Here is a 17,944-nt window from a genome sequence, read left to right as displayed (position 1 = left end):
GTCCTTCAACATCTTTAAAATATTTATTTTATAAATGCTAGTCCTGCACACACAACCATATTATTCTTTTGCTTTGCTAGGAACTCAACAGTTACAGAAATAGAGTAGTAATTAAGAAGTTATTTACCCAGCCCTATTTTGTTTATCATCAGGAAGTCAACCCAATATTCTCCTTCTAATACAGGTCTTATTTTTTTTAACGTACATTTTCAGTTTTAATGTAATATATACATAAAGAAGAGTCATCACACGGAGAAACAATTACAAGTATTTCCAGCTTACCCAGGCTATGATTAACCGGAGAAAGACTACTAGGAGACAGCTCTGCTGGAGATCCTGTTGAAGCAATACAGATTGTTTCAGAGCAAATGACTCTCGTTATTTCAGATAAGTAGGAATAACCATTATCTAGATATAGTTTTACATTGAAATTCTTCGGAATAAGAAACCTCAGAAATACTAACACCACTTTTCCAGCATATCACACACTTATTGTGAATTAAGGCTGCATTTAATTTTCCAGACTCATGGGACCCTATCCCTCCTCACAAACTTAATTAACATCTTAGTGTTGTATTTGGCAGAACTTTCACTTCATGCACACTCTGTGAACATAACTTTATGTGTCACAGAATCATAGAATGGTTTGGATTGGAAGGGACATTCAAGATCATCTAGTTCCCACCCCCCTGCCATGGGCAGGGACACTTTCCACTAGACCAGGTTACTTAAAGCCCCGTCCAACCTGACCTTGAACACTTCCAGGTATGGGGCAGATACAGCTTCTCTGGACAACCTGTGCCAGTGCCTAACCACCTTCACAGGAAAGAATTTCTTCCCAATATCTAATCTAACCCTACTCTCTGTCAGTCTGAAGCCTTCCCCCTTATCCTATCACTCCATGCCCTTGTCCAAAGTCCCTCTCCAGCTCTCTTGTAGCCCCTTTAGGTACTGGAAGGTGCTCTAAGGTCTCCCTGGAGCCTTCTCTTCTCCAGGCTGGACAACCCCAACTCTCTCAGCCTGTCTTCATAAGAGAGGTGCTTCAGCCCAGTGAGAAGGTAGTGACTTCTTCCCAAAATTCAGTGGAAAAAAAGCTAAGAAAAAGTGGACGAGACAAGCAAGATATTGCCTCTATTCTCAAAGAAGAGGGTTTATCTCTAGAAGAACAAGCTGGATTTCCTCATTTGAGATTATTCTTTCCTGGAAGGAGGAAGGAAAAATATAGAAAAACATGAACTCTCCAACACAATTTGTGCACTTGTAGACAAAATACAAAGAGGCTTTGCACAGAATCATTCCTACAATGATTGCTGATATCAGGCTTTTTAAATTAAGATAGCCATTATCACATAGTGGGAAAATATTGCAGTTCTTTTGGAAACTGGTGCAGTTGATTCCGATTAACTGAAAAAGATTGCTAACATTAGCTAACCAAATACACTCAAGCCTGCCAGCAGATAGCAGGATGTTCTTATCCAGCACATTAACTGTTCTTTGCCAAGTCTAAAGCCAACCACATTATCTAGAAACTCTTTCATACAAAGGCATGGATGCTTAATATTTCTACTACTCTTTCCATAGAGCCTTCCATACAAGAATTGATTTGAAACATGGCAGAAGTGATAAGGTACCAGAGGTAAGAGACAGGTTCTCAAAATTCAGAGTCTGTAACTTGTTTAGGCCAACAGACACATTGCTTCAATGAACTTGTCTCCAGAGGGTAAAGCTGGGGATGGTTAAAACAAATCTGCTATTAAAATCTGATGAAGACTTAATTAGACCTGTATGCTTTTGTTACAAAACAAATGTAATGTACTTAATATGGCACAGAATGTTTTAAAAGCATTCCCCTAACAAAATATTAATTTGTTCATTAAAGACTGAAAATTATATTTTAAACAGAAAACACCAGGTTGTACAGAGGAAAACTGCCATCATCTTTTAGGCTGAATTGATTCTTCTATGCAGAGGGATCACAGCTAGTGATCCCAAGTTTTGAAAGTAGTTACCTGTATCCATGCTTTGGTTCAACTGCTGGTCATTTGTTTCTCCATCTTCACTGATATATCCTGGAGGTGGTGTTTCTGTAAAAAAAACCCACAAAAAACAAAAGAAAACACCTAATGGTTCAATGACTGGGGAAATTTTTAAGATTTAGCATTTGAGGTTTTGGTTCTCAAGTCCTCATGAGCTCCATTCAATACCTAAATACTTTATTAGAATCTCATTTTGCCATCCCTTTCTCCTTCCAGTGGGTCTTCAAACACACTAACTGCCTTAATTGTCTATGCAAAATGTATCCTCTCTTGTATGCCAGTCAACTGTTCAAATACGTTATATAATTAACAGATTATCTTTTCCATTTAAAACAAGATACTCTCACTAGAATAAGTAACAGTTTTGCAATTGTGATCGACAGCTTTCACATTGAGTAGAATTATAAATGAAAAAAACCCCACATCTGGTGACTTGCATGAAAAAAATAAAATTATGTGAGCTGTCTTAATGTACTATAATCATCAGATCAGATACACTCCCATTCCTTATAGATGTGAAGGTTACTTTTCAGTTCAACCCCCAAATCCATTTTTCTTCTTTACCTAAAAGTTGATTTTACTCAATAACTGTATTATTTAAATAGTTACACTGCACAAACTCCATTATCATTATTACTTCCAAGATCTATTAAAACAATCATCTATTCTTTTAACTGGCTTTCATTAAAGATGTGTTGTAGTGCATCTAAAAATCATGGTATGTCCCAAGGGTAAAACTCACCCTCAGTCTCTGGAAAGTTAGTTCCTACCTGAGAACCTTATCCCTTCCCCCTTCCCATTGGCTGTTAACTTCCCTGTGTCCCCTGATCACCCCCGCCCCCTAGTATAAGAGATAAGACCCAGGGCATTTTCGGTCTCTTTTCTTACCCCGGATGGACGGCATGAAATAAACCCGGGATTATTCCAGCAAGTTTGGGCCTCCTGTGTCTAGATACTTTGAGTCCGTGTTGTATCCACTCCAGGACCTCTCCACCACCCGTGTTCCATAAAGAGCGGGGCTCTCACTACGGGGGGTAGGACAGAGGGGTCCCCCGGGAGCAGATTGCAACAGAGTGGCGCCCATCGTAGGGCTGAACAAGCCCACGTTCAAAGGCTTATCATAGCCAGGGCCAGCCATTCTTTGGAGACTCTTGGACGCCGTTTAAAATACAGCAAAAAAAAAGTTTCCAAAAGGGAGTCGAAAATCCTCCGGCACCAGGGGACCGACTCCAGGGCAACGGGTATCTTTCCACCGCCAGAAACGACAGAACAAGGTAAGATTAACTCCAAAAATGGGCTGGGGGGTGGGGGGGGGGAGAGCGAAACAGACCCCGGGGGACTGTGTTCCTGTGAAACCCCTTCCGAGCGGCAGCCGTGCGGGGCTCCGCCATGTGCAAAGCGGCGGGGTTCCCCCAGCCGAGGGCAGAGACGGGGGGAGAGGGAATTCTCCCGGTTGCCTGTACTAGTGTGAGTTCAATTGTATCCCTTGTGGTGCCAGTTTGTTTTCTGCGGTAAGGAAAATAGACAGATTGTGTGCAGAGCTGCCTTAACTTCCAGAATAGGTTCACAGCTCTCCATACAAGAAAGGAGTCATACACAAAAAATACAGGATTTTTTAAAAACCACAAATGTAAAAATTTCAAAAAATAAGATAAAACAGTTTGTATCATATTTGACTCAGCAAAGTGAACATATCAAATTGTTGCAATTAGACTCAGTAACTGCCTGGGATGAAATTGGAAATTTATTAACCTTAAAAATAGAAGGAGGAGACAAATCAGCTCTGAAATTCCTCCCATTTTTTCTTTTAATTCAAAAAGAATTGGTTAACAGAGAAATAAAAACTAAAGACAAACAGGCACTGTAATATCCACCTAATTCCCATAACTTTTCTCCCAAAACCTCTGCTCCTACACTGGAAGAGATAGCCGGGACAAAAAATATAAGTTCTAGTCCTGTGTGTCTCTCTCAGCTACCCAGTTCTGGTTCAAAAGCCATCAGGACTCCCCTCTCTACACCCTTCTTTTCCCAATGTTAAAGAAAATGTACCTTCCTATCCCCACGTGGCTGAGAGCCAAGATGGCACTGGCCACGTGTTACCTGGCCACATGGTGAATTCCCCTGTGTATCCCCTTTCTCCTACCCATAATCCCTTCTACCCACCAGTTCACACCCCTAACCCTTATCAAAATCCCTTTGTTCCCCCTGACATTCCTCTACCCTGCACCACCCCCCAGCCCTGCTTGGCCCCACCCTATGACCCTGCCCCCCGAGGCTGTAACCCTATTCCCTATCCCTCTGCCCTGTGCCCTGCAGGGAGGAGGGGTGGGGAGAGAGAGATACACCCCTTGCTCGTGCAGAGGGGCAGGGGGAGGGGCGCGCCCTCACCCAGCTCCAGCAGGGGAGGAGCTGGGTCTCTCCACAGGTCCGGGGAGGGAATGGGGCCCCTAGAACCTGGTGTGGGGGGGTGCGGGCAGAGAAACCCAGGGAATACCAGCCCTGGGGAAGATGAAATTATGCTAACAGCTGCACCTGTAATATACAATAACAGCAGAGGAGCAATGTGATTACAACATCAACCTTTCAATTACCAAGTAATCAAGGATATTTGTAAAATTAAGAATGATTTTGGTCGTGATAGCGAGGTCTTGAGGGGAATAATAAAAACTACATTGAAATCACAGGATTTAATTCCTGCAGATATTAAAGATTTATTTTGGTGTCTACTAACTCCCTCTGAATATGATCTTTGGGAAAGCTTATGGAAAAAATCGTTAACAAAACTCCTAGCTGAACTCAAACAAAGTAATCAAAATGCATATGATACAGAGAACAATGAAATCACTTTAGAACATTTATGTGGGGAGGGAAACTGGATTAATCCTGCTGATGAAGTGAGAGTATTAACAAAGTTTATTGCAGATAAAGTTTGTGATGTAGCTGAAAACATTTTTAACCAATTACCAACAGTTGATATTCAAGTCAGTTATGTTAATATTAATCAGCTTCCATCTGAGAGTTTCTTGCAGTTTGTAGATCATCTTAGGCTACAGATACAGAGACAAGTTAAAGAACCAGTGGCCCAGACGGAACTGCTTAAAGAAATGGCCCAAAGGAATGCCAACGAGGCTTGTCGTAGAGTAATTCTGAGTCTACCTATTAATCCTCCACCCACCATAGCAGATATGATTGAAGCGTGTGCCCAGAAAGCAGATTTGTACTTTGTACACGACAAGAAACCAGGCAACCCAAGGACAGTGGCAGCAGTGACACCAGGAATGAACAAGCCACAGATGTCACCAGAACAGCTGCAGCACATCATCTGTTTCCAGTGCAAGAGGCCAGGACATTTTGCAAGGAACTGTCCTCAAACCCAGCAACAAGGAAAACACCATAAAGAAACTGTAGCCATTCAACAAAAAAACTAAAATTGAAGCGCCTTGCTGCCAGGTGTGAGAACATAAATATGACAGACCTAAAACAGGAAAAAGACTCTATTTTAATGGGAAAAGGGGAGGAAAGGGAGCAGGGTGGGAGACTGCAGAAATATAATTGTGAAAAACGTTTGCCTAATAAGGTCTGGCAACCGCAAAAGCGATTCAGACTTGTAACTGCTAAAGCTTTTTGTTTCAGATCTGATCGTTGGACTGTCGTTGGAGTAGACTTGCAGGATAATTCACAAGACCTGGCTGGACTGGATAGTAGGTATTTTGTTATTGGAGACACAGCACACACACCAATAGAGATTGAGGTAGCTCCCATGACAATTAAGGGAGACCTAACACCTCATTCTCTTAGCAAGATGTCTTCAACCACCCTTCTATGTAGCCAAAGGGCAGATAATAGCCCAAGTGATCCCTGTTCCAACAGAAGTCCCAGAAGATGACAAAGCACCAGGGGTATACTGGGCAGAAGTGGTGGGTGAAGACAAACCCACTGTGGGGTGTAACCTGACACATAAATCAGAACATCTCCATGTAGAAGGGTTAATTGACACTGGGGCAGATGTGACTATCATACCTGAAAAGGTGTGGCCTTCACAGTGGGAACTGCAACCCGTGGCAGGCAAAATACAGGGTATCGGAGGGATGAAACTGGCAAAGATCTCTAAAGCTGTTGTTCAGATTGAAGGCCCGGATGGAAGATTGACTAGTGTCCGACCTTTTGTCACTGATTACAAGTGCCCCCTGTGGTGAAGAGACACCATGTCCCAGTGGGGCGTGAAATTAACAATTCTGGAAACCCCCCAAGATTTTTGATGGAGGCCAGTGCAGAGCATCCGGTCCAAAAGTTATCTTGGCTAGATAATAATCCAATTTGAGTGAACCAGTGGCCTCTCAGCAGACTAAAATCTCGGGGTGCTAGAAAAATTGGTGGAAGAAGAATTGGACAAGGGACACATAGTAGAAACAACCAGCCCTTGGAATTCCCCAGTGTTTGTGATAAAAAAGCCAGGGAAGGATAAGTGGCGCCTCCTTCAGGATTTGAGACAAATAAACAAAAAAATAGAGGACATGGGGTCTCTTCAACCAGGTATGCCATCCCTGACTATGTTACCACAAAATTGGCTACTAGCAGTGCTAGACATGAAAGACTGTTTTTTCCAAATTCCCCTGCACCCAGAAGATGCACCACGATTTGCCTTTTCCATTCCCACAATTAACAGGGAAGCTCCAATGAAATGGTACCACTGGACAGTACTACCTCAGGGGATGAAAGCAAGCCCCTTCATCTGCCAGTGGTATGTGGGGTCCTTGCTGTCCTCAGTGTGTGCTGAAAAAAGAGATACCATCATTTTGCATTATATGGATGATGTGCTAGTGTGATGTCCCAATAACAACATGCTGCAAGACACCCTTGGCCTAGTGGTTAAAGTTTTAACCTCTGCTGGATTCCAATTGCAGGAAGACAAGGTTCAAATTATGCCACCTTGGAAATACCTGGGCCTGGAAATTACTGCACGGACTGTTGTTCCACTAAAATTGGAAATTATTGGTAATCCTAAAACTCTAGCAGATCTCCATTCCCTATGCAGGTCACTAAACTGGGTCAGACCCTGGCTAGGTCTCACTAATGAAGACCTGAGCCCCCTGCTCAATTTATTGAAAGGAGAGAGAGAGCTGCTGTCTCCCAGGGAGCTGACTCCAGAAGCAAAAACTGTGATTGAAAAAGCACAAAGGGCCTTGACAGAAAGGCACATCGCTTCAAACCTGAGCTGCCTTTCAAATTTATTGTCCTGGGGAAATTACCACATCTACATGGGTTAATATTCCAGTGGGCCGAAGGGCAGAGAGATCCACTCTTAATAATAGAATGGGTCTTCCTCTCCCATCAACGACCCAAAACTATCACCAAGCCACAAAAGCTGATGGCTCAGCTGATTCAAAAGGCCAGGGTAAGGCTGCGGGAACTGGCAGGTTGTGACTTTGTGTGTATTCACCTCCCGGTCAGGCTCTCTGGAAAAGGCAAACACTCCCCTGAGAGACTGACCAAAGAGATGTTTGAGCATCTGCTGCAGAGCAATGCTAACCTCCAGTTAGATCTGGACAGCTATAGTGGGCAAATTTCAGTTCATGCACCATCACACAAATTGTTTCATGAGGAATTCCACCTCATTCCTTATGAGAATAGGAGCCGAAGGCTACTCAAAGCTCTCACAGTGTTCACTGATGCATCTGGAACCTCTCACAAGTCGGTGATGACTTGAAGAGATCCTCAGACTCAGCATTGGGAAGCTGATGTTGATTTTGTGGAGGGGTCAGCCCAGATAGCCGAACTGGCTGCGGCCGTGAGAGCCTTTGAGAAGTTTTCAGAACTGATTAATTTGGTTACTGACTCAGCCTACGTAACAGGAGTGGTGTCCAGAGCAGAGCAGGCAGTTCTCAAGGACATTGAGAACGAACATCTCTTTAGATTGCTTTCAAAACTGATTTATTTGGTTTCAAATCAAGAACATGCTTTCTATGTGATGCATATAAGGTCACATACCCCGTTGCCAGGTGAAATCGCTGAGGGGAACCGGAAGGCTGATTCCCTTGCTGCCCCAGCTGAAAAGGAACGTCTCTCAGATGTGTTTCAACAGGCAAAGATAAGTCACCAGCAATACCATCAAAATGTGCCAGGACTGATTCGTCAGTTCCACCTGACACGGAATCAGGCTAAAGCCATTGTGGCCACCTGTCCCAATTGCCAGCTCCAGGCAGTGCCATCATTAGGCATCGGGGTTAATCCCCAAGGCCTTGGAAGCGGTGAATTGTGGCAAATAGACATTACACATATCCCCAGTTTTGGTAGCCTTAAGTATGTACATGTGAGCACTGATACATACTCAGGAGCAGTGCATGCCTCTGCTCATGCAGGAGAAAAATCTGTACACACCAAACAACACTTAGTACAGGCCTTTTCTGTATTGGGAATCCCTAAAGAAATTAAAACTGATAATGGCCCAGCGTATCAATCCAAAAAGTTCCTAGAATTTGTCCAGCAGTGCGGAGTGGAACATAAAACTGGCATCCCCCACTCCCCCACAGGTCAAGGGGTGATTGAGCGTACACACCAGACGCTCAGACAAGTCCTAGCCAGGCAAGGTAGTGAAGCAGTGTGGATGTCTCCACAACAGAAACTCTGTAATGCTCTGTTTACCATTAATTTCCTAAACTGCTCATTTGAAAACATGAATCCTCCTGTGACTCGGCATTTTAACAGTGGTGATCGGTTTAAATTGTCACAGCATCCACCGGTTTTAATCAGGGACCCTGAAACTTGGCAAACCAAGAGCCCCTCTGAACTTGTCATCTGGGGGCGTGGCTACACGTGTGTATCCACCCCTACAGGCCCCCGATGGATTCCTCAGAAATGGGTAAAACCTTTTGTTCCAAAGAATCCAGCCCCAGCGAGAAGAGAAGCAAGTGGCTGTTGCTTCAAAGAGAAGACGCCGCCAGAGAGAGAAAGAAGAAACCTTTCTAGCCTCAGACCTGCATACTTGGTCTGTAAATATGTTTTAAAAAATGTCTGTGTCCTTTTTTTTAGAAATAACCTACCTCTCACTCAAATCCATGATGAGCCTTAACCCTGCTGTTATCCTGCTCGCACTGAGCAGCCTGACAGCGGCCTGGATCGTCCCTCAGCCACGACAGAACATCTGGGTGACCCTGGCACAAACACTCCAACAAGAGAGCATCTGCCTGTCCACTGCAGCAGCAAAAGACCCTATGTCTTCCTGTCTGGTAGGAATCCCATTACAGGCTGAAGAATTTTCAGCCAGCTTTAGTGGTCCCAAGTTCAATACAGATCCCAAAACACACAGCACACAGCCACTCGAAAACCATAAGCAGAGAACGGTAACAGTTAAAAACCCTGTAGAAGAGTGGCTACCAAAATTGCCCAGAGCAGAAAAGGAACCCCAAGAATTAGAGCTATTAAGTTCTGCTCCTGCACCCTTTTGTATCCACCTTATGTATAACACACTGACAGACCCTAAATTATATCACCACGTAGTTCAATATCAAAACAAATTTAAGGCAAGGCAATGGTGTAGTGTGCAGAGTCACGTCACAGCAGATGATCCTCTCCGTTCACATCCAAGAACCCTCCCTAAAAGCATATTTCTGATTTGTGGAGATAGAGCGTGGGCAGGGATCCCATCTCGCCTTCGAGGAGGACCGTGTACCTTTGGGAGGCTGTCCCTGTTGGCACCTAACAAGAACCAAATTAAAAAATGGATTTGAAAAGAAAATTCAACCCACAACATTTAAAAAAGAAACACTGACATTTTAGATACAAATTGTGATTCTGACATTTTTCATTGGGCAAAATCAAAAAGAATTGCTGTATCCATATTTCTTCCATGGGTTGCAGATGCCCAGGCATTAGGTGAATTAGGACAGTTAGAATACGGGGTCGTGAAACAGGCCAGCTTAACATCCACCGCCCTCAGCTCCCCCCTCGAAGATGGAGAAATTACCAGACAAGCTACCCTCCAGAACAGGGCGGCTATAGATTTTCTTTTGTTTCTGCATGGACAGGAATACCAGGAGTTTGAAGGACTTTGCTGTTTGAACTTGACCTCAAAAGCTCCCAATGTCCATGGAGCCCTCCGAGAGATGGAAAACTTGATTGTCAAGTGAAACAAGAATCAGAGGACTGGTTTAGTGAGCTGTTCAAAGGCTGGAGACTCACAGGATGGTGGACTTCAATAATCAAAACAATCTTGTTGTTTTTTGTTGTTTTGTTTTTGATTGTGTTACCATTTGGAATTGTCCGTTGTTTAATTTTAGAGGCCCTTAGTAGTGCAATTTTTACTACCTCAGAAGCTAACCACATGGAACTAGCCAACAGAAACGAATCTAATCGGCCCACCAATTGTGAGTGGTGGGCAAGCTCACGGTAAAGCAAAAAATAAGCTAAAGTGGTTTTTTTCTTCTTCTTTCTCATTTTTGTCTAACAGAAAAGGGTGAGGTGTTGTAGTGCATCTAAAAATCATGGTATGTCCCAAGGGTAAAACTCACCCTCAGTCTCTGGAAAGTTAGTTCCTATGTGAGAACCTTATCCCTTCCCCCTTCCCATTGGCTGTTAACTTCCCTGTGTCCCCTGATCACCCCCGCCCCCTAGTATAAGAGATAAGACCCAGGGCATTTTCAATCTCTTTTCTTGCCCCGGATGGACAACATACAACAAACCCGGGATTATTCCAGCAAGTTTGGGCCTCCTGTGTCTAGATACTTTGAGTCCGTGTTGTATCCACTCCAGGACCTCTCCACCACCCGTGTTACATGAAGAGCGGGGCTCTCACCACGGGGGGTAGGACGGAGGGGTCCCCCCGGGAGAGGATTGTAACAAAGATGGAGTTTCACTAACCAAAGCAAACTCAGTAACAAGTTTGAAGCATTCTGATACAAGAAACTTTGCTTAATTCAACAGAAATATCTTCAAAACCCAGAAGAATATGCATGTTGCTTTTCTCCATTCAAATGGTACTTTGTAATCCAGATAAGTTAACCAACTGCTTTTCAGGAAATATTTTTCCTTGAACTGGGCAAATGTCTTTTCCCATATGGAGTTGGACTTCGATGATCCTTGTGGGTTAAAGGTAAAATCTGGATTGCTTTAGTGAAAGTGTTTGAAGCTAACTATGTCTACAATTGCCTTAAAATTGTTTCTGAGACATCTGAGGGATTAAATACATTTAATTACATTATTATCAAACAGCAGAAATTTAAAGCTTTTTGCCTAAGAATTAAAATCAAATTATATCAAATATCATGTCTGAGATTTACAGCAATATATTAAGGTCAGAAGGAAGTCAGCAAGAGGAAACTAGATTAAGTCAGTTGATTAAAAACATTAACCACAAGAATTATATCTTTGGTTCACTCTGTAAAACTAGTGAGCTAAATATAGATGTGACAAAATTCAAATGAGAATTTAAAAAGATGATTAAGGGAAATCTTCACTATCAAGAATTATGATAACAAAACTCATACTAATTTTGAACATTTTTACTGAATTCATTGTCATAAAGTGGACTCCCCTCTTCTCCAAATCATTTATTATAGTTAAGCCCACAGCCATGGTAAAAGGTCAATAACCATTTCCAATCCAACACACACCTCTTGTTTCCAGTTGCTAATCTAGTCTCTGGCACAGGTTATTTTCCATAACTAATCTCTGTCTGAATAGTGATTTCTTCCAAGTAGTAGTATTAATGGGACATACAGCCCTAACAGCCATCCTGAACCTTAACAACTGCCATCTTCCCAGCTGAAAATGAAACCAACCTCTCTGTAGACCATGTACTGAGATAGTATTGTGGTGAAAAGCTACCACGGTCTTAGTCGGGCCGACTGCTAAAGAAAATGGTTCTCTTAAGCAGGCTGTCAATACACACAAGACTTATCAGAAACTAGTTAAGTGTTCAAGATTAAGTTAGCAAGGACAAATAAAGTAAGATGCCATGAATACAACAGGAGGGTGTCAGTGACAAAGATAAGGAGGCAAGGTATGGTTAGCTGCATAAACATTTGAAAATCATGTGAATACCCACAATCACTTTGAACATACTTCCTGCAAATAACTACCTAGATGCTTTAGCTCATTTCCATAGCACAGGATTTGCAAATGGTAGCTTTCCAGTAAGTTGTTAGCAAATGGTATCAAAAGCCCTCAGATTGAGTCAAAGAAGGCATATATCAGTTAGGAAAGCAGCACCAATTTCTATCCCCTTAAATTGCTCTTTAAAGATCTGCTGTCCCTAGGTGGCAACAAACATGGCCCAGATTAAACAGATGAGAACAAATTTATTGCATTTTTTAATGCCATTTCAATCCTTGGATACATTTAAAGAAAACACAAGCAACGACCTGTTTAAGACACATAGATACAACTTCTACATTGCACATATTTGAGTTTCAAGTAATTTTATTCTTCAAAAGAGTCCAGATCTGAATTTTCAGCTTCTTAACATAGCTATATTAAACATTTATGAGAAAACTTCAGCTTGACTTGCTTTTACACTCCAGGCAACTTCCTGAAGGGATAGGAAACACAAAGTTGGGGCAGAAAAGAAAGTTCACTGATATTATGTTTCACTAATAGTACCAGCTTTTGGGCGCACTGTAGCAAGTTATTCTTGGGGTAGGGAAGGGGTGTTGATATATTTTATATATTAGTAACGGCCTGTCTGCACAAACCAGTCTTTGAAATAAGTCGTGATATTAAAGGCTAAAGTCCTTGAAACCTTCCTGCAGAAGAGAGAGTAAAGCAAAACAATATCCTTGTGTATAAGAGAAAGAATGTAAACCTGTGTGCATTAGCCAATGGTAACTTGCTTAGCCCGCGGACCCTGTAAAACCCTATATAAGTGTGCTAAAGATAGAAATAAACAGCGTTCACTTTTACTTCTGTGAAGAGTGGTGAAAAAGCTGGCAGTCTCTCAAGAAAGGGGCAAAGAAGGGGAAGAAGGAATTTTTTGATTTCAGTATTGTTAGGTTGTTCTTTCATACTAAAAAGACAAAACTGCGCACACAATAGTAACAAATACACAAAGCAGACCTTGATCAATTGTTGACTACAGATCAAAACACTAAGTCACTGATTTGCAACTTAAAGTTTTCTCCACTAACTACACGTGGTAAGACTGAGTAGTAAACTGCTGCTCAATCTCCAATACACAACATTTGGGAACTCCTATATGCTTGTAAAACAGATTGAAAGCATAAGACAAAGGTCTATTTTTCACTCATTAGCATTCTGAATCTTAAATAAGCTACTGAAACCAAGTAAGCAATATAGTTTCACACAGGATCGTGTTCTGAAAACAGCAATGTTCAGGTATTTCCATTAGAACTAATACACAAAATTTACTAGATCTAATTTATTGTCACATCTTGCAATTAATTTGAGCACTTAGGAGCATAAAATTACTGTCTTTGTTTCAGCAGCATAATGTTAAACATACTGTTTAGAGCCAAAGTTAAGAAAATACCTGGTATGTAATTGCTCTGTGGTTCAATTCCAGCTGGAAAGTTAGTGTTTTCAGGAATGGAATGTGTATAGTCATCGAGAGGCGGCAGTTCTGATAGAATCTCAGTGTGCCGTGGCACTAATACAGGAGGCAAGACTGGAAAAGCAAAATTCAAAGCATTAGTAAGACCTTCAAAATGCACACTTCTGTGAGCTAAAAGGAAAAAATATATATCTAAACCACCTAACAATTTCTTCAGATGTTTTGAAATTTTCTGACTCTCAGTACTGCTAGCACTATGATTGCACTGCTAGTGGTAAAAATAGATTCCTGAAGTGCCTCTTGAGTAAGACTATTCCACATTAGCAAAGGTGAATAATCTCTGTTCTCCTTTTAAGTCTGGTCTGTATTTAGCCATCTGGAAACTACTAGCGGTCCTGGAAATGTTTATCAGGGGTAAAGGTATCTTCACATTCATAAAGATTTTTCAGTAATTTTACTATTAAAAACTATCAGGGGTGGTTTTCTCAAAAGCTGTATCTCTAAGAATCTTGTACTTTTGGCAAGAGAAAGCATAATCTTTCTCTTTCTTACTTATAACATTATGCTGATCAAGTACATACAGATGCTATACAAAGTCAGAAGTAGTCTTCCTACCTGGTGTCTCCACCCTCTGGTAGTGGTAAGGGTTTACACATACTTCATCCTTTTTAAGATTAAAAGCATATTCACAGTTTTCAATTGCTTTAAGTTCATGGTGACTGTGAAGATCTGGCCAGCGCCACAAACGACAGTAAATAACATGCGGCAATCCTTTACGATGAGATACCTGTAGACGGCCATCGAGAGATCTGGAGGGGAAAGATGTTAAAAAGTTTTTACAGACTGCATGCTCTTAGTCACTCAAGCAAGAGTATATACACATGGGATGGGTACTTTATTCATTCTCAGAATTCAGTGGATTGATACTGCTAGTGACATTTATACTCTTGTTTTAAGGCTTCAAATATGATAGGAATTACCATATGAGTACTCTCAACTTATATTTGAGTTGCTCAAATCATTGCCAGTAAATTTAGAATTCATTAAATGCTACTTTACCTCCAACCAAGTATTTAGGATGATTGTTTCATATATTTTTTTAAATGTAGAAGAGAGTTGTTAAAAAAAAATAATAAAATCACACACTTAATGGTCCCTTCCACTACTAAACCTCAAAGCTTTGCTATGGCATAGATGCTTTATGGCTTTAAGTTTAAGAATTCCCACAGGACTGCAAATAAGACTATAAGTATTCAGCTGCCCAAATGATCCACATGGCAGTATAACTGTAATGCAAAAAGTATGAATACACATCTTTTAAGGACTGTACAGTTTATCTTCTTGACTTCGTCTGCCTTACAAGCTGAAATCATTTTGCTAGTTTTAAGACAGACCGCATATGCTTACACAAATGCAGATGTTTATGATTGTTATGGGATGGGAGACAAACCTCAATAAACAAATCAAGTAATGTGACATGAAAAAATAAAGACCCTGTTTAGAATTTGCCTGCCATTAACTACTGAAGAATTTCCAAACAATTATTTAGTAGCTCATATCTGAGCCAATTAGCAAGATTTAACTGAAAGCTTGTGACATACAAAGCAGTTTAAATACTTTGTAAGATTAGGCCTAAAGAATCAAGCTTCCCAACTTTGTTAATATAAATACCAAATCATTAAAGCTTGCATTTAACAAGTCTTCCCATTCTTTCAATAGCACTGTCATGAAAAATCAGTATTGCAGAATTAGAGTTTCATTGGTCAAAACATCAGCTGATAGCACTTGGATTTCTACACTGGCAAGCAAATATCTTAAAATGCTATACCATGAGAGGCCTAGGAGGCATTTTAGTCTATTTTACAGCTAAAGTATCCCATTACAGACCCTTCAAAGCCAATCCCTCCCACAAGATTTCTATGATGCAAGAGGGCAGAATATTCACCTGGTTTGTTCAGAGAAGCTGTAAAGGCCTGTTGTATCCCACTGATCTATCGTGTTTGGTGTACTCAGTCCCCAAATTTCAGAACAAGTGCTGTGCATAATAAATTGAAAACAAAAACAAAAACTTGATATGAATATGGAACATGGTTATTCAAAACACTGGTGTCAAACATGGAAAAACATACAGAATACTTCCTTTCACATAGAAGATAGAGCATTGTTAGACTTGCATTTAGACTGACACTGCATGCTATATTTTCTATATGAAGGAGGCTATCAAAATGGAACAAGTGATTCAAGGTAAATGATAAATGTTTTTAAAAGTTGAACAAGTTCTCTGCTTTTAAGTAGTCATACAGTTTTAACGTTACTTAAAACAGGCAAAACTTCTTCAGCCTAGCTCTTAAAAAAATCCAGTTTTAAAGGGTAATTTCTGGGGTTTTTTTGTTTGTTTTTTAACATAAGCTTCCCTAAGACTTCAAGTAAATGCCATGTATATCTGAAACTGACCATCACAATCGAACTTTCAGGTACCATCACTTAAGCATTAATCTCATTCTCCATGCACATACTAATTTGCTGCTTTCCCTAAAAGAGGAAAATTCAGACTTTAAAGAAAACCACATTGTAGCTAATAGTTCTCACTGTTTTCAGTACTCTCCTTGATTAAAGAACTAAATATTTTTTTCCACAGTATACAAAACAGAATGTTTAACACAGTTTTACAGTATAGCATTTTAGGATTCAACTACAGGATAACAAACCTTTAATTGCTAAATCAAGGAGGAGGAAAAGAGAGACAACTAATTTTTTACCAAACTGCTTCAAGGACAAGATCACAACAATAAAGAAAAAGGAGCCTTCAATCATAGGCACAAACTAAAAGCATCATCAGATGTAAACAAAGCAAGAAAACAGCATGGGTTTGTAAACAGAAAGCAGACTCAGAAGCATAAATCCAGCTCAGCTCTATCACAGACTTGCTCTGTGTCCTGGGGTGACTTTATGATGCTTGTATCCCCAATCATGTGTTCTGTTTATGCTGGATGTTAAGTTCTGCACCTTTAAGACTGGTTCCAAGAGCGAAGGGGGGGGAAAGAAGAAGAACGAAGCTTGTTTTCAAAAACTGCACTCACTCCCCTGCATCCCTCTCCAGACTGTTGTTGTCTGCAACACAGACAGTGGAAGAGAGTTCTCCTTTACTTTTTAGTTTTTAGCTAGCTGAGGCAGAGAAGTTCCCTAGACTGTTTTTTTCTTCCTTTTTTCTTGGAACTGTTCAAACCTGCTCTGAGCCAAAACCCCAGAAAAACACTGGGAGCTTATGCCTGTGGCCCACCGGGGCCTGGGCCTCAGCATTTTCCACCGCCGAAGAGACTGATACGAGACTAAGAGAGCCAAGATACACTCCATGACAAGGACTTTCTGAATTTGCCATCTCTTCGAACAGTGAGAGGTTTTATTGTTTAATATTATTCAATATTTTTTTATGCTTGTAGATATTTTGCTTGTTAAATAAACAGGTTTTTCCACTTTTTCTCCAAGGAAATCTTTTCCTGAACCAGTTGGGAGATGGGCCACTTGAATTTGCTTTCTGAAGGGACCCCATTCAGAGTTTTCTTCACAAATTTGCCTTAAACCAAGACATTCTGTGACCACTAAAAATGGACAGTTTATTTTTTATATAAGTGACATACAACTAGACTTTGCACCTCAGAAATTATGAGAATTTGGTTCATAAGAAACTTACATCTCTACTTCCTAATTACAGAGCCTGAATTTTGACTGTCTGCTACAGTCCCTTTAAAATTAATAGCTTCTGAAAAGTTGCAACAGAAAGAATACAAGTTCACCAAACTCCTGGTTTTAAATATAGGTGTTGCAATTTAAACTACTAAACTTATCTGATACAGTCACAAGTTTGGATTGAGTGCTTAAGGGAAGAAAAGTAGGTATTTTTATTTCTCCTCCCTACACAGGGAAAATTCATTAGTGTTATGAAACAAGAAGACATAAATATGTGTGGGATACTGATGAAGGGAATTAATGGTTCTTGTCCCCTCCTTGCCTGTCCCAAATATCTAATTTTTAGTGTCATTCCAGGGAGGCTGAAATGTTCATGCAGTTGAGCGGCAACCCCAATCTATCAACTGGCTATCTGACCACAGAACATACATGGCAGAAAATGTAACTTTTGAGAGTTACTTTTCATCTAGATCACTTCTATTCACTGTAGAGCTACATGAGCACTACAAATGAGGAATAAGACTATAATTGTGGACAGCAGCCTGCATTTATCACAAATAAAATTGTTACATAAAGTATGGTCTTTGACATTTTACTGATTATGGACACAAGTAAAATCTTGTAGTAGGGAACGTTTGTCTAGTAGAGAGCAGCAGAGTTTCAGACGAGAAGGCCCATTCTCTGATTTAGATCCAGCTCTTCAAAAGAGCCAACTCTC

At 40.8% G+C, this 17,944-nt stretch overlaps 1 protein-coding gene across 3 annotated transcripts in view; it reads right to left on the bottom strand.

The window, feature by feature from the left end:
* The window catches only part of LOC148183267 (SMAD family member 2-like), an 87,467-nt gene that overhangs the window by 17,543 nt on the left and 51,980 nt on the right, over positions 1–17,944 (bottom strand). For 2 of the 3 annotated variants that reach the window (XM_088061355.1, XM_088061357.1), the window contains 5 exons: positions 15,485–15,574; positions 14,155–14,348; positions 13,519–13,653; positions 2,010–2,084; positions 283–336 (listed from right to left, as the gene is read on the bottom strand). In XM_088061355.1, coding sequence (XP_087917481.1) covers positions 283–336; positions 2,010–2,084; positions 13,519–13,653; positions 14,155–14,348; positions 15,485–15,574 — 548 coding nt within the window. The remainder of the gene's footprint in view (positions 1–282; positions 337–2,009; positions 2,085–13,518; positions 13,654–14,154; positions 14,349–15,484; positions 15,575–17,944) is intronic. The other variant, XM_088061356.1, reaches the window with a different exon arrangement.

This window comes from Pseudopodoces humilis, chromosome 12 (assembly GCF_049639895.1).
Source record: "Pseudopodoces humilis isolate 2021_Gansu_Grassland_sample_001 chromosome 12, ASM4963989v1, whole genome shotgun sequence".
Taxonomy (NCBI): Eukaryota; Metazoa; Chordata; class Aves; order Passeriformes; family Paridae; genus Pseudopodoces; species Pseudopodoces humilis.
The sequence above is the reverse complement of the archived record's forward strand: the minus strand, read 5'-3'. Positions and strand labels throughout refer to the sequence as shown.